Source organism: Anas platyrhynchos, chromosome 18 (assembly GCF_047663525.1).
Source record: "Anas platyrhynchos isolate ZD024472 breed Pekin duck chromosome 18, IASCAAS_PekinDuck_T2T, whole genome shotgun sequence".
Lineage (NCBI taxonomy): Eukaryota > Metazoa > Chordata > Aves > Anseriformes > Anatidae > Anas > Anas platyrhynchos.
The window spans coordinates 6,176,243-6,202,029 of NC_092604.1; the positions used below are offsets into that span (position 1 = coordinate 6,176,243).

At 45.2% G+C, this 25,787-nt stretch overlaps 1 protein-coding gene across 10 annotated transcripts in view; it reads left to right on the forward strand.

The window, feature by feature from the left end:
- Positions 1 to 25,787, forward strand: part of PAPPA (pappalysin 1) — a 383,667-nt gene that overhangs the window by 323,437 nt on the left and 34,443 nt on the right. For all 10 annotated transcript variants that reach the window (XM_072025100.1, XM_072025099.1, XM_072025103.1 and 7 more), the window contains 7 exons: positions 1,384 to 1,497; positions 1,899 to 2,034; positions 5,989 to 6,202; positions 15,000 to 15,168; positions 21,641 to 21,824; positions 24,723 to 24,933; positions 25,518 to 25,689. In XM_072025100.1, coding sequence (XP_071881201.1) covers positions 1,384 to 1,497; positions 1,899 to 2,034; positions 5,989 to 6,202; positions 15,000 to 15,168; positions 21,641 to 21,824; positions 24,723 to 24,933; positions 25,518 to 25,689 — 1,200 coding nt within the window. The remainder of the gene's footprint in view (positions 1 to 1,383; positions 1,498 to 1,898; positions 2,035 to 5,988; positions 6,203 to 14,999; positions 15,169 to 21,640; positions 21,825 to 24,722; positions 24,934 to 25,517; positions 25,690 to 25,787) is intronic.

Genomic DNA, 25,787 nt, shown 5'->3' on the forward strand with positions numbered 1-25,787 from the left:
TTTGCCTGCTGAGACCAAGAGGGCAGTTCCCCGCACGGTTACCAAGTGGGCATAGGATTTTGACCAATTAAAAGCACCTCCGTTAATTCTCTTGTTTCACTTCAGTGTTTTCTTTTTGTTTAAATAATGAGGGAAATTTCTTATGGGAGCAGCTGTACTGACAGCCCATCACCATCAGATTGCTCAGTTTATTCTGCAGTCTTGGAAAGAAATCTAATAACGTCCCCAAAAGTATATGGCTTCACTTAGCACCTAACGCAAGTGGTCTGTGTGATCAGCCCTGGGCTCCCCTGTGGGCTGGTCTCATGGTTAGCACAACCGCTGGAGGAGGTTTGCTCTCTTGGGTTACATTCATAGCTCCTTTGCCAATATGCGTCACGACCACGAGGAATTCCCTCTCTCTCCATGCCATTGAGTTACCAAAGTGGTGTGGATCTTAACAGGTACTCTTCAGATGCTCCGAGAGCCTTAGCTGGAAGCATCCTTCTAGTGTAGCTGGAGCATTTGGGTTGTGGACATAGCCTTTCTTGTTCTTCCTCAGGGATTGAAGGCTATAGTCATGCATATGCCTTTTTTTTGAAGCAGCTTCACTGAGCTTTGCGGTTTCAGGGTAAATCCTACCATTTCTTGCAGCTTTGTTTTCACATAGTGATGGCCCTGCAAGACTCCGTGGTACTTAAATTCAGGCATTCTCAATTTGGGCTTTTCATCTCTGCCAGCATTTGGGATTCATCTGCTTGTTCTTTACTGAAAAGAGAAGTTTGCTTATAATTCCATTGCCGCCTGCCATGGAAAGTGCTGTAGATGTAGGAAGAAGATGATTCAAATTACAGAAACTAGTTAACAAAACGAGAAACAAGTTTGCTTAAATTGGGTTGTACAGACAGGACTTTCCTGGCTACGTTTATTTCCAAGTTTATATGGCCATCTGTGGCTTCCCTGGGGTTACAGTAATACGCAGGTTTAAATAGGACATTGCTTGAGTACTGTGGAGAGCATCTGCAGACTGTCTGTGCTTTGAGCTGGCATGTTCAAAAGTGATCGTCACTTCGACTCCAGTGGGAAGAGCTGCGGTCCGTTTGGGTGGGAGCACAGTTGGGCTGAATGCTGTCAAAGCCCTTGTTGTACCAAATTAAGAGGAAACTGTTGGCTGCCATCCGACTGCTGTGAGTCTTTTGCTCCTTTTTATGGTTCAGTTTTTCTCATTGAGGTGGAAGACCTGGAAACTTCACTTTTGAATAATCTCATGGTGTTTAGAAATGTCATTAGCATGTATTATTTTATTTTAGTAGTGCACCTGGAGTTTTTTCCCCACTTTTAACAGCCATACTCTTTTCTTGCTGTCATCTACATCTGTCTTGATATTTCTTTTTTCTCCCTCAGACGTGTCGAACGAAGGTGATTGACTTGAACGATGGCGTCTCTCAGTATGCCTGGTATCCCTGCACAGCCAACTTCCAGTACTCCCACATGACACAGACCATTTTCTGGCTGAAGGTAAGAAGCACACATGTTGTTCAGAAGTCTCCTCTTTTCCTGCATGTACAAAGTTTCTCCAATAGGTGAAATATCATTGGACAGCCTTCCCAGGGCCAGGAGGCTCCTTTCTTTGAAGTACGGTTAGTGCAAAATAGCAAAACAGTCTCTAAACATGATCTAGACAGTAAGTGGAGAAGTCCCATTCTGTGGCAGGTCTGTTGAGTTTCTTAGAGGCTCTAGCTCCAGCTGCATGGCTGTTTAACTCAAATTTTCTTTAGTTTATGTAGGAGAGAATGGAAGAGAAGATTCGTATGTGACTCGAGATAGGACACGATACTTTAAAAGCCCTGCTCTTACTTTTTTTTTTAAGTGCAGCACAGTTCTTCACCCTAACCTCTATGTGGCTTTTGTTTCCCCAGGCTTATTTTTCCCAGCCAATGGTAGCTGCGGCAGTCCTCGTTCACTTGGTCACTGATGGCACCTACTACCTGGATCAGAAGCAGGAGACTATTGGTGTGCAGCTGTTTGACACCAAAGAGCAAAGCCATGATCTTGGTAAGAGTATTTTATTCACACCCCTTTTTATTGCTTGTTTAACGGTACCCCTATTCACAAACTGTGACCAATACTCCTGCTTAGTTTTTCCAGGATCAGACAGAAAAAGTGCTTGCTTAATTGTCCAAGACCTTAGTTTGACTGGAGTCTGTTGAAAAGGATGCATCATTTTTCCCAGACATTTCTCCACACCTGTTCGCTGTTTTCAGAAGTGTTTAGTTCCTCTTTAGCCATTAGAATAAGGCTATTTCAGTGCTTCGTGCAGAGAACCCCCCTGGAGAGACATTTACAGTGATACAGATGAATTGTTGGTAGTGGAGAGTGAGAGATTAACCCTGTTCTGTACCAGCTGGAGCAGCAAACACTTCTGTTTCACAAGGTGTAGTTGGTTGGATTTCCCAGTCAGAGGGGGCCACATCTAGTCCTGCTTGCAGGGAGGTTTCCACAGCTATTTAATGGCCTGGAAACTGCATCTTCTAAAGCTTCATTGTAATGTCTCCCATAAGCCTGGAGGGGCTCCAGGGATGGCTGCTGAGCCAGCTGTATGAAGAAGGCCATTCACTAGTGCCATTGTCCAGTGTAAGAAAATCATCATCAAGATGCTTTGATGCCTTACAAGGAGATGGCTTTATTACTCTCAGAGATTTTTTTTCTCTTTCTGGGATAACAAAGTCTTCATGAGAAATGTCAGTTCATCTAGGCCAGAAGTTTTCACACAGAGTATTCCAGGTTTGATGGAAGTCTAACACCAGGGCCCTTGTGGGCTGGATGGAGGGTTCATTGCCTCAGACAAATATGCCTGGCAGAGGCCGCGGATCTGCTAGTCATGGTGAAGTCCTGGGACAGAACATTTTGGTTTCTACACTGGGCATAAGTACCTGGACCCATGAAAATTGTGTCTGGTGCATTGTTACAACTGCATTTAAGATCCAGGATCAATGAGTTCTCCCTAGCTCCCAGCTCTGTGTCAGGGCACGGCTTGCATAATTCCTTTCTAGCCTTCCTTTGCCCTTTTTTCCACTGGGAAGAAAGCTGACCACATCGTCTTGAAAGCAGCTTTTTAAGGAAAGATAGCCCCCTCACCCAGCTTTCTGTTTTACCAGAACTTTGCAATTTTGACAAGCTGAAACGCAAATGAACTTCCTCCTAGTGATGAGAAGAAGAGACACACACCAGTGGACAGTGTTGGATGACTGTCCGCTGTAATACGTAATGTTCGTGGGATGTAGAAGAAAAGAAAGAAAGTATGTATGGTGTCTGCTGTCAGAGAACAAAGAGAAATTCAGAGCGGTTGTGCAGGTTGAGTCAGGATAGCTCCCAGTTTGCCAGAGCCCCTGGGTTGGTCTTATGCTCCTCCTTTTGCAAAACAGTGGCACATAGCTCTTTCCCTCTGAGAAATAAATGACGGAGTCACGAGCATGCCAACAAATACTTAATGCGACATTTTACAAAGAGACAGACAGACAGATTATGAGAGAAAGAGAACAAGAAAGAGGAGCAAAGAGGAAACTGAGGGCGAGGTTTTGAAATCCTGGACGAAGTTGCAACATGGGTTTGGCATGGCTCAAACCGACGCCTGCAGATCTTCACAGCTGAGATGCTGCCTTCATCATAGAAAAGCCTCTCTGACCTCCTCAGGGGAGGCTTTCCTGGAGCAGAGGAGAGGTGTAGGTAGGGTACCCATCAGTTCTCACTCAGGCTGAGCTCCCGATCACTGTTTTGTCTGAGTTCTGGGTGCAGCATTAAGCCCTTCTCCCGGATGTTGTATTTGACGTTTTTGTATTATCACCGTGGCAAGCTAGAGACTGCAGCTGAGATGCAAACTTTGGCGTGCACCAGATGCAGAACTGACTGTAGACAGTCGGCCAGCCTTAAGCAGAAGTCAGTGGCTAGCTGAAAGTACGGCCAAAAGGAAGAAGCAATAATTTAAAGCTTGATCGGTCCTCGGTGTGTTAAAGCTCACTCCCATGAGCAAAGCGCAGTGTATCCAGAATTACTTCTTTCCCATCCTGGCCAGAGAAACGTTTTCCCATGTGGACTCCCAGAAAATAATGAGAAGCTTCTTTTGTGTCTTGGTGGGAGATGGAGAGGTTGGGATGCCAAACACCTCAGCACACTTAATTCAGAGCATTTGTAGATACTGGGCTTTGGCTGCTGGGCACTTTGCAAGAGGGATTGAGGACTGAATATGTAGATACAGAGCTACAGGAGCAAGCACTAAGACAGCTCTAACACCCCTGCCAGGGGTTCTTGTACTATCTTAAGTACTTGGTTGTTGTTGTTGGTTTTTTTTTTTTGCTAATGAAGGCAGTTTAGTTAAACGAACCTGACTTGTTCAGCCCCCATTCACGTTCACCTTGTCAGGATCAGAAAGCACCAGCAATTGCAGCGCAGCTCTGAGGTCTGTTTTGTTGTGGACACCACCTGAGTGCGAGGAATGAAATTGAAGTGAATAAACAGCCTCATACCATAAGGTCTTTTTTGGCTTTCCATCAGAGAAGGCAGAAACTTCCAAGGAATTTGGGAACCCGGGATTTCAAGTATTAACTGCACCTGTTTGTAAGTGAGAAACGTGCACCGTTCCACAAGGAGCTGATATCAAAAGACCTGTGGGAGGCAAGTAGACAGGGAGGTTATTTCAGGGTCAGGTAAAGACCAAAACAAAGAGAGGCTGACTTTTTTGTTTTATTTTTTTATATTATTACAGCAAGATTTTTTTAAAGTAGAGGGTGGGAGATGGATGTTTAAAGAGAGTGGTCAGAAGTCTGTCTTAATTCACAGGAAATCACTTTCTAAGGAGAAAAATGAAAACTTTTTTATTCCTTCCCTTTTGAATCAAGAAACCTGAACTGGAAAAAAAATAATAATAATAGAGATCCTTGAGCCAGTTAAACATGCAAATAGAATTTGTTTTATTTCAAATTCGTGAGTGTATCAGGGTAGCCAAAGGGCCTGGGCCAAAGCCGTTGCTGGGGGAGCTCCAGCGAAGTGAACGGAGCTGGAGCCAAGCTGATCCTCGGAGCGGTGCCACGGAGCTGCCGAGGCAGGGCTTTGCAGTCAGCAGTCCAGCCGTGGATCTGAATTAACGGATTTTGAGGCCAAACGACAGCTGTCTGTCCTTTGAGTTACCCCTGAGATGGATTTGGCCCCTGCGAATTCTCGTTGCCTCTATTTGAAGGTGGGAATTTCTCCCTGAGTGTCACTGAGCATTTCTCTGCTGAAGAAAGGGGATTTACGAAGTCTCCTCAGCACCTTGCTGGTGCTGCTGGGCACCTTGACCTCCTGAGACACTTTTGTTTTCGTGAGCCACAATAATTTTATTCTCAAATGAGGTCACCTGTAAAATCCTTAGAGGATCGATCACCCTCTTTTCTCTCTCCAGGACCATCTTTACCCTTTTTAGGAAAGAGCAAGATACCCCGAGGCTGAAAACCTTTAAACAAAAGCAAAACTGGGCACATTTGGTGTAGAGCTGATGCAAAAACAAAGTTTTATGTTGAGTGCTAATGACATGCACAGCTACAAACAAGGCGCTGGTGCGCTGCCCGTGGTGCACAAAGCCACCCAGCCTGCCGGTACCATTTGATGCACGGGATAAAGGCTCCAACTGTCCTCTCAGGCTGGTTTCACAATAGCGCGACTCCGCTTCCTCCGTGATGGTTGCTCCTGATTTAACAGAGCACAATAGAAATGTAGCTGTGGTCTAAAGAAACCGCTTTGAGAGCCTGCCGCGCTTGCAGAGAGAATGGCAGCCTTTCTTCAGCTGTCTGGAGGGATATACTTCTCTGCTAAGCTCTCCGGAGCGATTTGGGAAGCCCCTCCAGGCAGCTTACCATAACTTTTCAGCTCTATAGGGCCATTCCTATGGGTGAAATGCTTCTGAAGTGCCCACGGCCTCGGGAAGCGATTGTGTTAAGTCTGACCCTTCCTCTGATCTTGTCTCTCCTCTGGCAGGTGTCCACGTCCTGAGCTGCAGGAACAATCCCCTGATTATCCCCGTCATCCATGACCTCAGTCACCCTTTTTATCACACCCAGGCTGTCCTCATTAGCTTCAGCTCCCAGTTTGTGGCCATCTCCGGGGTGGCCCTGCGTTCCTTCCACAACTTCGACCCCATCACCATCAGCAGCTGCCAGCGAGGACAGACCTACAGCCCGGCGGAGCAGAGGTGAGCCTGTCAGCCTGCTTCCTTCTGCCTCGCCACCCACCGCCCCCACACCGCCCGCCTGCGCCGGGGCTGCAGGGGAGGCAGGAGGGGCACCGCGGCTGAACCCTGCTGACCCCTTTGTGTTGCCAGTTTAAAAAAAAAAAAAAAAACGGCAGTGTTCTCATTGATCAGGATGGATGGGACATTTAACCCGCATAGGATACTGCTAGTGAATTATTTCCTCTTCCTTTCTCCTCCCTCCTTTATCCTAAGCTTGGAATTGGGGCCAGTTAACTCTCTGTGCGTTCCCCCGTGCGGCAGCGTTTCAGCCGCTCACACGTCGGCCTGGATCTAAACAGCTTTGTGCTGCTGAAGTGCTATGGGGACCTCCCACAGAAGCGTTTGTGGGGAGACAAAGTGATGCTTGTGCCCCGATGGGGCCCCAATGGGGTCCTGCAAGGTGCTCAGCCCCGCGCTGTGGGCGCCTGGCCGCCAGCGCTCGTGGTGCTTTTACGGCTGGGGAAGGGCCCTCAGCACCTCTCTGGATCCGGCCCCCGCTCTGAAAAGCTCTGTGGGACCCCCCAGGATGAAAGGTTTATGGCTACCGTTTTATTCTTGTTGTTATTACAGACACATCAATAGATCACCACCAACCCCTCTCAGTCTCTGCTTTACAGCATCCCACAGAGATTGTGACCTTTCGTGGCCTCTGGTGCAGCAGCTTCATGGATCCTTTCAGCAAGGCAGTGAAAAGAAGAGGGGAGAATTTAGCAAAACCCCTGAAAGAATCATCTATTTTTCCGCTGTGAATTCAAAGTTGTGAGCAGTCGTCATACCATAGCAGCAGCAATAGTAAAAACAAGTTGCATATCCCAGCAAAGCTCTGCTCAGCCTCCTAAGCAGGCTGTCAGGTTTTTTGATAATGTTCTGGCATGTTTTTAGGACCTGCTTTTATTCCAGGAAAGGGGGGGAGGGTGAGAAGGGGGAGAGGAAAGGGAAAATAATAAAAAAAAAAAGGAGTATATCTATAGCTAAATCAATCCAGTCCGTGTGTTCTGACCTAGATTCAAGGAGTCTGATCGTTCTGTGCAATAGGTTGTATAAATTCAGAGGCCCAAAGACAGCAGGATCAAGTTTCAGATGAGAAGTCTAGTTGTGCAAGTTTGGCCAAATCCCAGTGCAGGAGCGGGACAGAAACAGAGCAAGAAAGACCCACTGGAAGGAGATGGTGAGAAGCAACAGGGAGCTCGAGAGGGCTCCGACACAGGACCACATTCCTCCCTCTCAAGTTTTCAGTAGGAATTGAACCATTTGTTCACTTATGAAATTAGAAGTGCTCTGTGTTTAGAAAGTTATTTCCTTAATAAAAAATGTGTTCCCCTTAGGCAAAGCTTCAGAAAGCCTCTGCAGCACAGCAAACCAACCTTTAGCAATCTGAAGAATCACCCGCCATTTGCTTCTTTTTTTTTTTCTTTTGGTAGTGTTTTGTTTTCATGACACACTGAATCATCTCAGCCTCTTGCTCTCTGAAACTTGAGTCAGAGCCTCGCTCGTTCAGAGTAACATTTTAGGTCTTGCAGGTTGCAATGCTGGATTGAACATAGAGCTTCCTGTGTTAGTCAAGGAACTAGAGACTGAAATAAAGCCCTGATCCAAAGCCAGTTGAAATCAGTGGGATTTTTTCCATCAACTACAGTGCTATAGGGAGGAAAATTTCCAACTGGCCTTGTGGTGGGATCATTTTGGGTGACCACATGTGCTGTCTTCTTCTATAAAAGCAGCTCGAAGGGTATGCAAGGCGCAGAGAAGGTTGTGTGTTAGGCTGTGCAACCAGGAAACAGGCGGATGCCAAGTCCCTTTGCTGTCACCTGCCTTCTTTGTCCTTCATAATTTTATCCAGGTAGAACATAGAGAGAGGGATTTTTTGCATTTACCCTTACCAGGTCAGAAGCTGGGTATGGACTTCCTGCTCCCTGGGGACATCAGGGCTCCCCACTGTCCCCAGTCAGGTCCAGCTGGGTCCTTTCCTGCCTCCCATGGTTGTGTTCTGCCCACCAGGCACACTCTCAGCACCAGTCCCACACTGCCCGTCCCTCCCTACTCCCTTTTTCATGCTGGTTGTGTTTGTTTAATATGATTTCTTTTTTATTCATTTAATTTTTAAAGGAACTTTCCTTCCTATGTATAAGCATCAACTTCACCGCTTTCATTTTCCTTAGGTAAACATGGATATTTTTGCCTGCTTTTTGGCTTCTCTCTGTAAGAGATATTATTTCTCTCTCTTCAAGGAGAATTATTTTGGTTGGAGAGGATTTACAGCCAGATACAGGCACTTCTAGGCAAGGGTGCAGATTTTAAATATGTGAGGGAAAAGAAATATGTCAGTCCTTAAATGTTAGCACAGTTTTTATTTTGAGGGTGAATGGATCACTTCCATGAGTTAGGGACAACTTAATAACTGAAAATAAAACATGTACTCATTCTTCTTTCTTAAAATATATATTACAGTTAATATTTTAAAAGAGAAAAAGGAGCTTGAATGTGAAAATCCCATTCAGTTTTATAGGCAGTTGTCCTCAGTCATCGTTCGCTCTTTTGAAAATCCATTCCATCCTTCTGAAGAGGTTTATAGAGTTTAAAAAAATACTCTGTATTTTCCAGTTGTATTTTTCCAGTTGTTGTTTTTTTCTGCTGCAGCTGACAACAAGTTCTTTTTGTTTCAGCAAAAGTTTACCTAACTGCTGGAGATGTGCTATAAAAATGACACACTTTTATTTTCACATTGCATCCTTAGACCACATATAGTGGCCCAGTTAGTTCTTCTCTTGCACTAGTTTCACACTTTTACTATTTTTCTATTTAGCTTGTGGAGTGGATAGTGAAACTGGGTGTGCAGAAGCAGAGGTATAATTTCCCACCCCATGGTCACTTGAGCACCATGAAAACCTGTTGCACTGGGGCTGCCTTTGACAGTTGTTCCTCAGAAATCAGGAAACGTGCTCAGGGTGCCCCATTGCTGGCAAGGCAGTCCTTGTCAAGGGCTGCTGCTCCTGGGTGGCATTTCACAGGACTGGACCCCTCCTCCATACCTCCTGGTGCCGACTACCCTGGTTCAGCTGCCAGAATTGTCAACTTCATGAGTTTCTGGCTTTCTAATCCTCCATTAGCTCCGTGTCTGTAAGGTAAGCCTCCTTTCCCTAGGAGTGGGGTCTCTCTGCCTGCATCTCTTCAGCGTGCACACCCCACGTTGTGCAGCTCCTTGTGCTTTCTAGTTAGTGGCAGTGAGAAGCTTTTCCTTTTCTTTGTTTTGTTAAATCTCGGCACAAACCCACTGTTACAGCTGAGAAAAGGCTTCTGCAGGAGAGGTTTTGGCTTCGCCTCTCTATAGCACAGTGTAAGTGGGTCTGTCTGGGGGTTTCACAGCTGCGGGGGGCCAGCACTGCACCAGCCCCAGCCCCACGCCATCACCAGCCCTTGCTCCAGCCTCTGAGTTTTCGCCCTTTGCCACCCCAAACAAGCCCCAGGGAGAGGGAGCCCACTCCAGCCTCTTCTCTTTGTCTTCTTGTCTCCTGCTGTCAGCTTCTCCAGCAAGAAATGATGAAGATAAATCTTCAGCAGTGCAGCAAATGCAACCACCCTTTATAAGTCGGGTTTTTTTTTTTCCTCTTTATACTGAAAAAACGTGTCTCCTCATCTCTTTTTTTTGTTAGTTAATGCAGCTTTCTCTTTACCGATTTGGCTGCCTTTCCCCTGCCCTGCGTTCTGTCATTAAGCACAATCTCTGTCAGCCTGCTTCTGGTGAAATTAATGAATTTCTCACAGAACTGTTAATCATAGAAGCTTTGGTCCGTGACATGTGTTATAATTCAATGGGTTTTTAACCTTCGCCCCATTTTGGTAATTGGCAAACGGCATCATTTGGCTTTTATTAAAGTGGAACGCGATGCCATTTCTTTGTTTGCCGCCACGCTCTCTGGAAGGGGGACCGGCACCCGGCCCTGCCTCCACGTTGAGAGCCTGCGTGGGGCTCTGAGGCCTTGCTGGCTCCCCTGGGCCTGTGGTTGGGATGGCTCCTGCAGTGGGGTACACGGGGAGCCCCCAGGGCCAAGGGCAGAGCCAGTGCCCCCAGGAGCACTGCCCCTGCCTCTCCTTCCCCACAGCTCACCTGGGGTTGGACCAGGTGTTTTCTGTAAATCTCAAGGGTTGCGTGCACTCCTGACCCTCTCGGTTTGGATTTAGTTTTCTTGGGATCACTCTTGGGGTTGGATTCAATAGTAACTGTGTTGAGGTCGCTGAGGGGACCATAATGGTGGTGAGCCCACTATTTTGGTCACCCTTGTGAACCAGATTTGAAGGCAAGCATGCAAAAAGAAAGGGCCTGATCCTTCTTCCAGTGGCATGGTCAACGTGGCTTCACCAGTCCCCACCTTGCCCCAGGGATTTGTGTAGATTTCTCTTGAGTTTTCATGTTACTGCAAGAAGACCAATTTATTTCATCTGAAATCCAAAGAAGACAAGTTCATTGCCAAGTTTGCAGTTTATACCTTTTTTACTTCTGAAGCTATGAGAAGTAATGTGACTGGCAGCCTTTGCTTTTCCAAATGGTACATCTGTGTGTGGATTAGAGAGAGAGAACCTGCTCTTGTCTTTACAGACCTCCCTACAGACAGAGAGGATAAGCCCACGCTAAGGATACATCTGTTAGAAACACCATCAGAAGGCCACATGTGCATGCGTTGTTTGTACGGTAACGTAGAACAAAACCTAAGGATGCTTCAGATCTGCAGCCTGGGCTGGCCTAAACAGAGGAAAAGGAAGTTTTTCTGATATAAACTAGGCAATGGTTGGAGTCATCTCATCCACAAGTGTATGCTGTATGTTTTTATGCTCACCTATGCATATATATGTGTCAGGGCGGTCGCTAAGGAAACAAATAATTAGGGCACTGTGTTAAGATGAGTTCTTGGAAAAGTGCTTGACCCCAGGGTTAAGAAAAAAAATGTTTGGCTGCTGTAAGCTTTTCGAAGGAGGAAGTGCTGGTTTGTTTTTATGTGAGGAAGGAAGAGTTCCACTTAATTGTTACAATTTTCTATAAACATGTTAAAATACAAATGTTTCTAGGATTGTGTCACCAAGACCCCAATTTAGCAAAGCCCTTAGCTATTTGCTTACATCCCCCTGTAGTCAAATCTATCAGTGGGACTTAACCGTGCTTTTGAAGTTAAGCACATATTTAAGTGCCTTGCTGAACTGGGGCCAATATTGGCACAGAGAAATAAAGATTTAGAGGCTAATGACTGAGCTCATTTAGATTAGGGATGGGCAGAATGGATTTGAATAAAGTAAGAACTGGCTCAGAACTTCAGTCTACATGTGAAACTAACTCTGCTCAGGGCTTTTTGCGTCATTGAAATGGTCTGCCTTGATCTATGTTTTTAACACAGTGCAGGCAGTGGAAAGTGTGCAAGAAATTCTCTGTTTCTTGCACTCAGCTTGGTGCAAAAATGTTGTTTTAGGGAATCATACATTACTAGAGCAAGAAGAGGAACAGGTGAATCATGAAGTGGATCTAGTAAAATAAGCAATGTTGGAGAATATCCCAGGCACCAACACTTGATTCTTATCTATCCCAACTAATGATACATGCACTTGCCTAGCTTTTATCCAGACCAGCTCATAATCTTGCAAGCAATTACCAGGTGCGTTTGGGGAGTCAGGAAGACTTCAACTAGGCAGTTTTGATGAAGTCACACAATTTTGATTGAAAGAAAAGAGGGATATGCTGTCCCATGCCAGGAAGCAACATAAGTTATAGAAGTGATTTCATTCTCAGATACTCCATATTGTTTCTGTCCCAAGGAATGCATAGTTTCTGGAACATGTGATGATTAACCACTGTTAAGTGGCAGTACCCATGCAAGAGCTTCTGTAACCCACAGTTCTGTAATATGGATGTGATGGGTTCTTTGTCTAAATTTCCTACTTGGAGATATTCATTTCTCCTTAATTCTGCATTTGCAGAACTCAATTCAGGATCGTGACTTCAAAATTCATTGGGATTTATGGCTGACAGTAGCTGATACCAAATTGGAACCAGTAGCTAGAGAACCAGAAATATTTAAATTGGAAACATTTGGTGGCAGTGGTTGTTTTTTTACAAAAAGTGAATGGTTGTATTGTTTGTCACTGAAGTCATTCATATAGAGTTACAGACAGAGAGAGCTGCCCAGATGATCTGCTAACCGAGGCATAATCTGGAGCCTGGAGGGGGTGGCTAAAAATGTTCCCTGGCCATTTAAGAAGACCACAAGGGGACTTGTAAACAGAAAGAAGAACATCACAATAAGTGTTTCTTAATGCCTTTGTCTGTGGCGTTTCAGTTGTGTAGGACTTTTAAGCCCAGGCTTGTTCATCTGGTGTCCTGATCTGAACTCCAGAAACCGTATTCTTTCTCTCCTTTACGTTGATGGAAATGAAAGGCAATGCCATTTATTGCCATGATGTTGCTCCAGATTTCCCTTTGTGCAAATTGCACAGGTTTTCTTAGGCTCATCCTTCCCTCTGAAGCCATTCAAGGCTGAATTCAGTGCTACTTCAATGTGTTGCATGCTGGTTCATGTAAGATATTAAATGAAATAGATCTTCTATTATTTAATTTTTCCATGTTTTGCGCAAAAAAAGTTTTCAGATTTTTCATGTTTTGCAATGGCAGTCAAGGTTCACAATATGTGCTTCTGAGAATGGCTTGGCAATGGTGTTCATTTTTTTCCTCAATGAGTCAACTTCCTTGTCTCTGGAGTGCTGGCATGGAAGGAACTCATATGGCAGCTTCACTGTCTGAAAAACGGAGGGGAATGAAATAGTGCTGAGCCGTCATGTGCAGATGGAATTGGGACATGTAGTGAGGATTCAACGTGGCATCATTCATTGTTTCTGCTTGCCCTCAATATCTTTCTGCAAGAGGAAACCACCTGGGCACTAGGATATACCCTCCACTTGTTCTTCCCCTGCCTTGTTGATGGGCCTATTGATCAGTGAAAAGGGAAATCGATGGCAGTTTAAATGTGTAGGTCAGGCTGTGAGTTGCAGGGACTGGAAAACATGCATGAAACCCTTCATGGGGGGGATCCTACTGTAGGCAGGATAAGCATGCTCTGTGATGAGCATCACTTTTCGGTTGTACTGCTGGTAGACAGTGCGCTACTTGTATATGACACTGAGTTGGCCAATGTAGAGGCAGAATTCTTCTTCCTCGGTCCCATCAGCAGTAATATTTTGTGCAAGACGAGAAAATAAGGATCTGTTTGAATGTGGAGGTTATTTATAGCCCATTGAACTCTGGGGAAGGGCTGCCACTGAACAAGCAACCTTAAATTACAAGCAGTGGGCACTTCCCTTAGAGTGCTAGTCTGGGACAGAAATGAGTTGTAGAAGGACATAATACTGTCGTTTAATCTGATATACAGCCAGGCAGAGACATGTGCAGATGTGCTTCTCGATCAGTAACATGGGAATAACAACACCAGCCCAGGTGTCTCACAAGGGTGTCATGAAAATTAATTAGATAATGTCTGCACAGTGCTTTGAACACAGCAAAACATCAGGTACATGCTAAGTCCTGTGCTTAGTTAAGGTGGACGGGTTTTTGGTGGCTTTAACCCTTTTTTTTTCTAGGAGATGGGAATATCTTACTTGAAATCCATTTCAAAATATGTTTATTGATGCATTGCTTTCTCTTCCTTCTATAACTTTTGGTGTTTCAGGTTATTCCCTACCCACACCGATGGTGAATTAAATCAAGGTTGACCCTCTTCCGAATTTAACTGTATTTAATTTAAATTTAGTTTTCCTTTCAGCAGAGGCATATCACTTTGTAGGAATCTTTAGCCCCAGAAACTTTGCCTCTAATCCAGCAAAACATCTTTGCACATGCTGTAAGACTCTCAGCGTTTTCATTGCCCTTTAGCTAGGGGACTGTCCCCACACTCACATTTGACCATGTGCTATAATGTTTGACTCTGGTCATCAGAAGCAGTGAAAGACTTTGTGTCTACTAGACATCTCTGTGTCTACAAAAATAAAACCAAAACCTCTTTTTACAAGTTATGCTAAATGTTAGAATAATTCACTGTAGGGAGAGCAGTGAGTTTCTATCCAGGGAAACATTTTATGGATGGCAGGACAGCAGCCGGGGAGATCTGAAATGACAGCATGCTGCTGAGCTTGATAAGAGCTTATCAACACAGCTACACAACTGATGTTTGGTGTTCCTCGTGAAGTGGAATAAAATGAATGTGTTGATTGCTATCGAATTTCTCAAAGATAAGAGAAACCCGTCCTCACACGTACACACATGCACACACACTTATCACTAGCAATATCAGGCACTCCTGAATTCAGCAGAGGTTTTAAATTGGATGGGGCATAAGGACTGCTCTGGGAGGAAGATTGCTCTCATGGGATGGACACATGCATGTTGGTACAGGAGTAGGAGGGCCACAGTGCTGTTGTTCGTGTTGTTTCTCCCTGTGAATATTGCAGAACAGAAAGTAATTCTGCAGACTTGGCAGGCTCTTCCCTTTTGCCACAAGACCCGTAATTTGCTTTCATTGTCATCACCGTTACCACTGTCCCAGTTCTTCCCAAGACATAGCTAAAGGGTGTGCTCGTTGGTGACGAGCACTTGGCTGACCCGCAGTCGGCGTGCGATCCCTTTACCTGCTGCCTGGCAAGTGACGGCTTTGTCAGTCAGACCAGCTCTCTTTCTCAATGAATTACAGGAACTGAATTCAAATGCCACTTCTTGTCTCCCATCCAGCTGTGTCCACTACTCCTGCGAAGCCACCGACTGCCAGAAGCTGGAGATTGAGAACGCGCTGCTGAACTGCACCGGTGGTGGGTGGTACGATGGTGCCCAGTGCAACGTGAGCTGCAAGACGGGCTACATTTTGCAAGTCCAGCGGGACGATGATCTCAGCAAGAGCCAGGTTTGTCCTGCTGGTTTTGCAGGGAGGGATGAGCAAATGGGGGTGGAGAAGTGGAGAAATAACCCAGCCTAGAGCCCAAAATCTCAGCTCAGCCTTGGGACAGGACCTTATCCAAATATTTCGTTTCAGAATAGGAGCCGTCTGACTATGGAACGAGGTACTGATAGTCAGAAAATCTTACGTGTTGTCCAAACCTAAAGATTTTCAACCCAAAATGTTTAAATGTGTGTTTAGGCCTTCTCCTAGCTCACTGGCTCTACCCAGCCAAACAGGGTTTCTTGGGTTGTTTTTTTGGAGATGTGGTGTTTGTTTTTTACACAACCAGTTTCTGGGCAAAGTTCCTCATGTTTATTCCTAGTGTTTGGGCTAATGATATCTTAACTCCTTTGCAGCACTGCAGTCCATCTGCTTCCAGCCATACTCTGACACTGCAGAAATGCATGATATCCCCAGGGGGAGAAGAGTCTAAACTTTTTTTCTACCAACCAAAGCATCAAAAACCCACTCAGTGACTTGGGTTGTGTTACCTGTCTTACCTACCCTATGCAATAATAATCCAGTCCCAGTAATGCAGCCTGTCCTGTTGCAGAGAGTGGGACATGCAGGAGAACTACTAATTTCCTTAAACATTGTGAAAATGTGTGTCCTTTGCCCTTGGAGAGGTGGACAGAGAGTGCACATAGCATGGTCCAGCCTCAGCGAGCTGCTTGGAGGGAAGTGCACGGGATATGGGGGTCTGCTGAAGGCACCCCAGTTTGTATTTTCTGCTCTAGCAGTGCTGGCTCGTGTCATGACAGGGTGGTGGTGGCCTCCACCGGCACCTTTCTGCCTGTTTTCGGGGCAGCGCGCACATCTGGGGCTGGGGGCAGGCAGGCACTCTCAGCAGCCTGTCTGTATTTGTGAAATATTGTGTTCTTCATGAGCTCGCAGAGGGGGGAGACAGAGAGGAGGGGAATGAGTCAGCCCTTTCAACTCAATTACAAAACAAATACAGGACCCCGCGAGCTGGGCCTCTTCCATCCTAATTGGCATCAGCACCAGAACCCCAGCTCCAGCTGAGCATTTTTACAGAACAGAAAACAAGTTCTCAAACGAGCCTGAATGGCTGAACCAGGAAATAGTTGGAAGGGAGCTGTACATTGAGCACACAGGAATCCAAACCCAAATAAAACAGCCTAAACATGTTTCACCAGCGCTCTGTTATTTAAAGGCAAAAAGTACCTTTGGGGGAAGCTCAGCCAACTGTATTTGGTTTTGCTCAGAGAAGTTGGGTTTCAGAGCCTTGATCAGATTCATATGACAGGAGTGGAGGATTTTAGCACCCCCAGCTAATGTGATTCACTGCCTATTACAGCATGCTTCCTCTCATCCTCATCTACTATTGCACTTCTTGTCAACTTTTTTTTTTTTTTTCTCCCAATAAAAACTGTGAGGCCTATGGATTTGTTTGCTCTGTGCTGTGCAGGGAAGGAGCGAAGCGTCTTAAAAATATCCATGGGCAGCAGAGCACTTGAAACACGCGCTTTAGGAGTTTATGCATCTGCTTCAGAGATTTGTTGAATAGGAAAGGACAGTTTCTTTCAATATCATCCAGTTTAATTTCTTTGTGTCAGGTGCTTTTAGCCAGAACCTGTGGAACATGCATGCAGGAAATGAATTATCTGAGCAAGTCTGGAATCCATGGTTTGGATTCCTTGTATTGCATAGTACTGAATTACATTGTGCTCCTTCCACAAATGCTTCCCAGCTTCAGGTCTTCTGAACAGAAGCGTTTGGAGATGAGCTAGGACATGTAGATTGTTATCTGTGGTCGGAGGGACTTCATTCTGTGATTGAGGAGCTTTGCACAAAGCTGTTGGTTGTTTCACTGCTGTCATTCTGGTGGATATTTGTCTTGATTGTCTGATTTGAGGGACTAGAGCTACTTTTTTTCTCACTTAACTTACAGTGCAGAGCCCTGCACGAGGAGGATGAAGGAAAGTGGCTTTGCACATGCTGATGTTTCACACTCTTGGGTAGGAAGGGGACTGAAGAGAGGACCAAGGTCTCAAAGAGCAGGCTGAACATCAGTGGCCCATGACCACTACATGTTGGTGAGGATGACTTACACACCAGTGAATATGCCCTGGTTTAGCATCTGAACCACATTTGTCTTTTGTGTTTCACTGGAAGGCAGAGAAAAAAGATGAACAGAGAATTAAAAGCAAACTTTTCAAAAGCACCTCAGAGATGTAGGGGCACAAGTCACATTTCAAATCAGTCTTTTACATCTAAGGTTTTTTTGAAAATCATCCTGACAGTTCCTGCACTTTTTGGCCTCTGTCTCTTCTTGAAGCCACCATTTTAATAAGTCTTAGGTCAAAAACTTCATTCATCATTGCTCTCTGAGAAGTTCCTGTTCCAAATCCTGTTAAACTCCATAAAATCACCAAACCCTAAAAACATCAGCACCATGTGCAGGAGAAGCTGTTTGCTCTTTTTTTCTTTGGAAAAAAAAAAAAAAAAAAAAAAAAAAAGAAAAGCAGAGCTGTTTACTGTCTCTTGGGCTCTCTCTCATCATCATTTAGGGACTTAAGCAACAAAAAAAAATGGACTTGCATATTGATGGGGCCAAAGCCATCATGTATCTTTTTCACAAAGAAGATCTCGGGATGTTTTCATTTTCTCCCAATGTCCTCCCACCCCCCTGACAACTCCATTGCTCTTTCTTCTTTTCTCCCCCATTCCCTCTTTGTCTTTCATTGCCTTCCTCCCCCTTGTCCTTCACTGAAAGCCCTGCTCATTCAGTTACTTGTTGTCATCTCTCCTTGAAGCTACCACCACTGCTGCTCTGGTCAAGAGGTGTTATTTAAAACCCAGCAGCTCCCTAATGTTGTGCAAAGGCATCATCAATCATGCCAGGAAAAGAAAGCACGGCTCATGTGGGTTCAATTAGAGGCACAGTAGTGGGCAGAAGTGGAAGAATACTTAGAGGGGAGGGCACAGCTGTTCATTTTTAAGGAGAGGAAACTTCACACGTGAAGCATCGCTTGAAGAAGGAGCCGACTGGGATCTTGGGCAGCAGGAAGGAGACATGAATTCTCCCAAGCTGTTAAAAGTCCCAAGAAACAAATCTTTCTGACACTAGATTTGTTAAAGTTTGCATCCTCTTCACTGTATTGCTCACTTTATCTTTTTTTTTTTTTTTTTTCTCCTTCTCGTCCGCCCTCCCTCCTTGCGTAAGCCTCTTTTGGAAGGCAGGACATGAAGGGAAGCGGTTACTGTGATGCCAGTCAAAGCAGCACAAAGTGCCCAAAGTGACAGCTAATAAACCAGATGAGAAAACCAAGTGCTTCGTGTGGACTCCTGTGAGCTGGGTGACCTTGACAGATCAGACAGGCGAAACAGGCACGTGCCCACTCAGACTTTGGATAGGAGATCTGCAAAGGCAGGCGCAGATGCTGCCACAAAGACCCATGCTAGATCCGAAGGCAGAGCTGCTCAGGCTGAGTTAATTGGAAATACCCCACAGTCTGGTGAGGTGCTGGGTTGAGCCGAGTCCTGCACAGCAGCCTGGGGCCCTGCACCCGGGCACTGCAATGAGCCCACCCTCAGGTGGGACACTGCAAGAAGGAGAAGCTGTAAGGCAGTGTGATCTGCAATAATTTCTGTTGTCCTCTGCACTAAAGGCTTTAGTCCTCTGCATTGTGGGGAAGCCGGCTCTGTTATGTTCCCCTGCAGAAATGCATGCGCTCCTGTTCCTTGAAGTTGTGCTGCTGAGTGATAGACGTGTTCTAAAATGTTTCATTATTATGTCTGACCTTGAAAACCTCAGCTTCCATCATACAAGCGTGGAGCAAATTACCGGAAAAAGCTGAGAAGCCAGGGTCTTGCCCACATGGACTCTGCGTCTCTGTGGGGGAATAGCCCTGCCGGTGTATCAGGAAGAGAAAAAGCCATGTGGGTCTGGAAGAAGGTGGCTCTTCCAGTCTGGTTAATGGTTTTATTGGGAAAGTACCATGGAGAGGAAAAAAAAAAAAAGTTGAAAATGGAGTGGAGGAGAGTAATTTATTTTTTTTCACATCATGGTCTAGAACAGTGGCAGAAATAAAGTGCAGCGTGGTATAGCTGTAACAAGGGATCCCTTCCAAGGAGGGTGGCCCCAGACACGCTGCATTTCCAGCAGGCTGTCAGCTAACAAAGACCATGCCCTCCCAAGTGTTAGCATGGGCTAAGCATTCTTGCCCATTTTCTGTAAGGTGTGGCTGTCATGCACGGATATTGCTTCTGTTTCAATTTTTGAATTATATTCTGGATTCTGAACTTGAGCTGTTTATTTGGTTTGCTGTAGAGCAGCCTCTGATGTGTAACCCTGTCATTAGGGAAACTCCCTTCTGCACCATACTGTGCTTCAGCAACTGGTATCAGCTAGAAGGAGCAATCATTTATTCCTAAACTAGATCACACCAAGACTAATAAGTGAATTCTTGGAGTTGAAGCTCCTGTGCCCGGAGTGGAGCCAGCATGCAGCAGGATACAATGCAAGACCCACATCTTTTCCTTAGTGTTTGCATAGCCCCTGTCATCAATAGCTTGGTTATGTTTTAACCTCCTGCTGTTGAGGTACCCAGCAGCCACAGTGCTGGAGCTCTGGTCGATGACAGCATCTGCTAAGGGAAATGGAGGCTTTGCTGTATCCTGGAGCAGCCCAGCCTGGAGTGCAAATGTGGTGGTGATGCTGCTATGTGTATGAATTATGAAGACATGGAAATATGCTCTCACCCTTTCTCCTGTGGCCATCAGAATTACACAGTGACTTCCTGAAAGCACAGGCATCTTCAAGCCATCATCTATCTACAGAATACGTATTTTTTAATGGTGCAAATGATCTGATGAACAAAGAATTAGTAGCCAGCGGGGAGCAAAATGGCTGGGAATGAGAATGTGGAGTGTCACTTCACCTGAGCTCTCTGTGAATCCCCAAATGTGCTACTCTAAATTTGTAGAAAAGACACTTTTTCCATCATCAGTACTCCCTGTTTAAATAAACTGCATGGTCTAGAAAAGGGATTTTGTGCCCACTTGGGAAGTGTCCAGTTTCTCAGCTCTGGGACTGCTTTTTCCATTCTGAATGCAACCATATATCAAAGGGAGACAGGTCTGAACTTCTGTTGAAACCATTAGGGTGTTTTTGCAAAAAGGGAATCCAGGTCCCTTTGATGTGTGCTAGAAAAATTCCCCTTCCTTTTATAAAGCTAGATCAATGGTTGGCGGTGCAAATCTCCTGTGAGCGTACCAGCCCTGAATAAAATATTCCCTGGGGGCAGAGGAGTGCTGCTGTATGACTTGGTCAGATTCCTTGCTGGTATCTTCCCCTTCCACAATATCTTGTGTTTGGGTTTCTCACATTTCTCTTTCTGCTGTCTTTCTTTTTATTCTGGTATGGAGGGAAGAGTCCTGTGTTCAAATTCTTCACCTCTAATCTGTAATCATTTTTCCTTTTTTAATCAGAAGGCGGATGTGTTGTTTATTCTGTTCTCTTTGCCAGCATCTGTTTGTCCTTCAGTCACCCAGTAAATTCTTTGTCTTAGCCTCGGACAGGTGGCTCCTTTGCCCCCCGCCCTCCTACCCCACTTCTGACTCTTTCTCTCCTCCTAACATGTCAGGATTTCAGTCTGCAGCACTGTTTGGATTATTCCTCAAATCCAGAGAAGTGTAGTTTCTGTGTAGCTATTCCAGTATTGGGGCATTAGGGAAGTCAGAGCACAGGTGCTAATTCTGTATTTGACCTCTCATAAAGAGTTTCTGGACCAAATGCCAGGTGAACGTATGGGCAGGATGCTTGGGAGTCTGTCCACTGAAAAATCCTCCAGGAAAAGATCTGTCCCTCAAGCGTGCGTGTCCCTGGTGCCAGCACAGCAGGGCCCTGGTTCCCTTTGCGGGCCGAGGCCCAGGCCTCCTCCCAGGGGCCGCTGACACCTCTGGGGAGGGCCTCAGACACGAGTCCCAACCGGGTTCACACCAGTTTGGCTTTCATTTCAAACCCCAGGGTGAATTCAACATCTCAGAAATACACGGGGGCTGCTCGGGGTGACTGTGTCATGCCGAAGGCGGTGAGGACCGGGGACAGCTGTCAGCTCCAAACGGCTCCGGCTCGCACGCGCCTCTCTGGTCACGGGGCAGAGCAGTAGGCTCCGTGGCTTGTCCCAGGAGGCGATGCAGACAAGAGTTCAGATTATTTGTAGTGCTTTTTACATTGAGGCACTCTGATCCTTCACCCTGCTGGTGGCAGAAATGCATACTGGTTCTCTGACACTGTTTCTTGTGTGGCCTCAATGTTTTTAGTAGCTGCTGTCCACATCATGATGGTGGTCATCAGGTTTCAGTTTGCTTGACTTGTGAGACACAAAAATAACGGTTGTTACTAGGTTTAAAGCAGTTTTGATCTCTCCTTTGCTGGCTGTGGTGGCTGTAGCCTTGTGTCTACTTCCAGATGGAGTCCAGCGTCACCATGACTTGCACAGATGGGAAGTGGAACAAGCAAGTGACCTGTGAGCCTGTGGACTGTGGTGTCCCAGACCAGTACCATGTCTACCCAGCCACCTTCAACTGCAGCGAGGGGACCACCTTTGGCAAGAAATGCTCCTTCACTTGCCGACCTCCTGCTCTTCTGAAAGGTATCGGGGGTGTCCGTGCAGCAAGCTGGGGATAGCTGCACAGCTAACAGACTGCTACGAGTAATACGTGTTACTATTGCTGTTGTTTTAGAATTATTCATGATATTTTAACTATGAAGAATTATGAGAGTCTAGGGAAGGTTTATTTATATTAGAAGCTAAGTTCCTTTGCATCTCTCTTATTACCTTCCTCTGACCTTTGCTTGATCACGGCTGGCTAGGCAGGAACGATACTGAATATTACTTCCATACAACCAAAACATGGAAAAGTCATGGGGATAAATCATATTGAACTCTCTCATCCTTTTTTATGCCTTCTCTGTTTTCTGTGCATGTCTCCCTTCCATGCCTCCTCCATGTATTTGGGAAGATGGGAGAAGACTGGGCAATCCCATGTCTCAGTCGCAGTCTCCCATCATTGCTTTTCCTAATCCACCCATCACCTCTCCCCTTTTCCACACTTGTCTTGCTCTACCTCTGACCTTTCTCTTCTCTTCCTGTTTAGGAGTCTCTACAAGTTTTATTTCTTGAAAATAACATACTCTGCTGCATTCTTTCCTTTTCACCTCCGTCTTCTTCCCTGCTATTTTTCTGGTAGCATCCCCATCATCTTCTCAGCACCATCCACTCTTTCTCTTATTGTCACATTAGCCTTTTTAATCTAGTCCTCAGGAAGCACAAAAAGATATCATAGTTAATTTGAAGGAACATTAGAGCCAAATTAATCTGTCACCTTGCACTGGAGTAATCTTAACAGCTGTTGTTGACTCAGGTACAATTGCTGTATAAACTCATTTTCTAAATGTGGTATCACATCTTCTGCTAAAATTCACAGCAAATCTCAGAAGAGCCATGTGAAGTATTCCACATTTCAGTGAAAGGATATGTTGATTTCTTCATATATAATCAAATTGCTCAATTCTTTTAATTCAGACTTGGGAGGTTAACCACAAGTAGCCAGCCCACAGTGAAAGCTAAGGCTGTTCAAAGGGGAGATTTTTATCAAAGAATTCCCTTTTTCTGTTTATACACTCAGAGGGTCATCTTCAACAGGGATGCTGTTTTTCATTGGAAATAGCTGGATTGATATTTATTTATTTATTTATAAGAGGGGAGTGAAAACAATTATCATAGAATCATAGAATGGTCTGGTTTGGAAGAGACCTTAAAGATCATCTAATTACAACCCCCCTGTCATGGACAGGGACACCTTCCACTAGATTAACTGATGCTAATCAATTTGGAGGAATGTAAAATTACCCCCAGCAGATGAATGGCAATTTTCATGCAGAGCATCAGAGGGTAAAACAAGCCATGACCAACAAGAGCTTCAGCTGGTGATGCTGGCAGGGGTAGCTGGAAAGCTTATGACTAGCCCAAAGTAAGGGGGTGCAGCTCATTTGTTTAGCATCACTTCACTTTTGTCCAGACACTGTGAGTTGTAAGCTAAAGGCACCATTTGGTGTATGCCATCAGTGATGACTAATAGATATTGCCACTAAACTTCTGGAAAATGGTGTTCGGATGACTCATGCCTAATTCAATCACTGACGTCATGACAGCCACTGTTGGTAATGTCACAGCTTATCACATTGCAGTGGCGGTATGATATCACCACGGCTGGTCTGCAGAGCTGCTGCATGAGTCAGAGCAGAGGAGCATGCTGGTGCTCTAGAAAAAGAGCTCCCTTCTGCACAAAATACCTCTGCAATCATCTGCAACTGGGGAGGGGAGGGAGAAAGCCAGGACTGATTTAAAGAAGCTTCTCTTATCTTTGTGGATAGGGCAGGAGGGCTCCTCTACATACCTTCCTGAGCCCTCCAGAGCCTTTTGTTTTCGTCTTCTTTGAATTCCAGCGTCAGTGTCCCAGCTCTCTTCCTTCTCTCTCAAAGAGCTGGAATTGCTCTGGGGCTAGCAGTTTGTCGGTATTATTTTGGATAACACTGAAGTTGGCTGACTGCTGAAAATATGCCTTGTGGGTTGAGAAGAGTTCCTGCAGCAATGCTCAAGGATTTCAATAGAGTATTAGGGATTTTTGAAGGGTTAGTGGCTCATAGCGGTGTTTTGTTTCTTAGGAAAAGCTTATTCCTTTTTAACATACAGTATAAAATAACAAAGAATAGAAAATACACAGAGAGTAGGCTACTTTTAGCTTACCCTTCTGAAGTCAACTAGGTCATAGCAGAGGCAAATAGATCTATTGTACCTTTTACCTTTGAGGTGCTGGTCAAGAAAGCTTCCTAAGGAAAACGAGTCTCTAATGAGTATTATGAATCATATTTATCACAGTAGTTCCCACGGACTGAGAGTCCCCAGCTGAGAACATCTCCTCATTGTGTTGGAGTAGTGACTCTAATATTAACAGATGCTGCTCCAAAAGGCTCAAAATTGAAGTAAGGAGAGATTCAGGGAAGGGATATAACACAGAAGCAGTATGAAGAATGGAGTGGTACCAAACACTCTGTCTTAACGTGGATATCTCTATGGCTTCAGAGAGGAGGGCGTTGATGTATGAAACAAGCTTTCTTTCAGAGAAGAACAAAATAAGGAACAAATTAAAAACAAAGACAAAACACACACACAAAATGCAAAGCTAGTGAGGTTTCACTTATGCTATAGCATTTCCTGAAATAAACACTGTCTTCCTATTGTCTCCTGAAAAAAAAAAGAAAAAGAAAAGAAATAAAAGAAAAAAAAAAGAGTCCCTGATGATTTAACACCATCAAACACCATCATCTAGAAAAAGGAAATATACAGGACATACACAGTTAAATTTGTCAAGCCAACTGAGGTGGTTGTCGATACATTATGGGTGTAATGACACTTGTGGAAAAAAAAAAAAACAGCATCACAACAACCAGTCCTGCTGAATGTTATGTTGCTCACTGTCCTTCTCAGGAAACAACAGCAACTTGACCTGCATGGAGGATGGGCTGTGGTCCTTTCCAGAAGCCCTGTGTGAGCTGATGTGTCGAGCACCCTCCATCGTCCCTAATGCAGATCTCCAGACTACTCGTTGCCGGGAAGATAAGCACAAAGTGGGCTCATTTTGCAAGTACAAATGCAAACCAGGTTACCATGTCCCTGGATCCTCCAGAAAAGCAAGGAAGTACGTACAATAGTAATGCCATGCAGTCAGTATGATTCAGAAAGGCATGGGTTAGAAAGATTTTAGGAAAGGGATGGGCTGTTTCTAACAGAGAATACCACTGAATGCTGCCTTCATGCAGATAGCTGTGCATATCAAGGGGACATAGGCACCTAACTCCCTTAGGCTCCTTTGAAAATTGTAGCCAATGTTCAAAAAACAGACCTTACCTTAGAAATAGCCTTTGATATGCAGCCTGGGGAGTCCCCTTTGAAACTCTGCGGGAAGGGGTTAGTGCTGTTATATACTTTTGACTCTGCACAAACCCACTTCAAACCAACCACAGTCCACAAGCCTGGGAAGTGGCATTTTGGGGAGACATGTCCAAGGCCGAAAGAGTTGAGTTTAGGCTGGATGGCTGAATGTTAGCTTTGCAAATAATCGTTATTTTTTCTCAGAGACCTCATGACGCAGATTCACAACTTGTTCCCCAAGTGTTAAAAGCTCAAGCACACCCATCCCCTGCAACCTGCTAGCAGAGCTCAGAGGCTCTTGGCTGACTCAGCCACTCACTAAATGGTCTTTTTTTTTTTCCGCACGGAAAGGCGAGCCTTTAAGATCCAGTGCACACAAGACGGCACGTGGCTGCCAGGCGCTTGCGTGCCCGTTACCTGCGACCCTCCACCATCCAAGTTTCACGGGCTCTACCAGTGTTCCAATGGCTTCCAGTTCAACAGCGAGTGCAGGATCAAGTGTGAGGATGATGACAATCAGTCGGTGAGTCTCTTATCCAGACCATCTCAGCCCATAAAGGTGTGTTTTTATCTTATGTTCCCTAAGGACTTTGATCTTGGAGGGACCAAATGCCATAACTC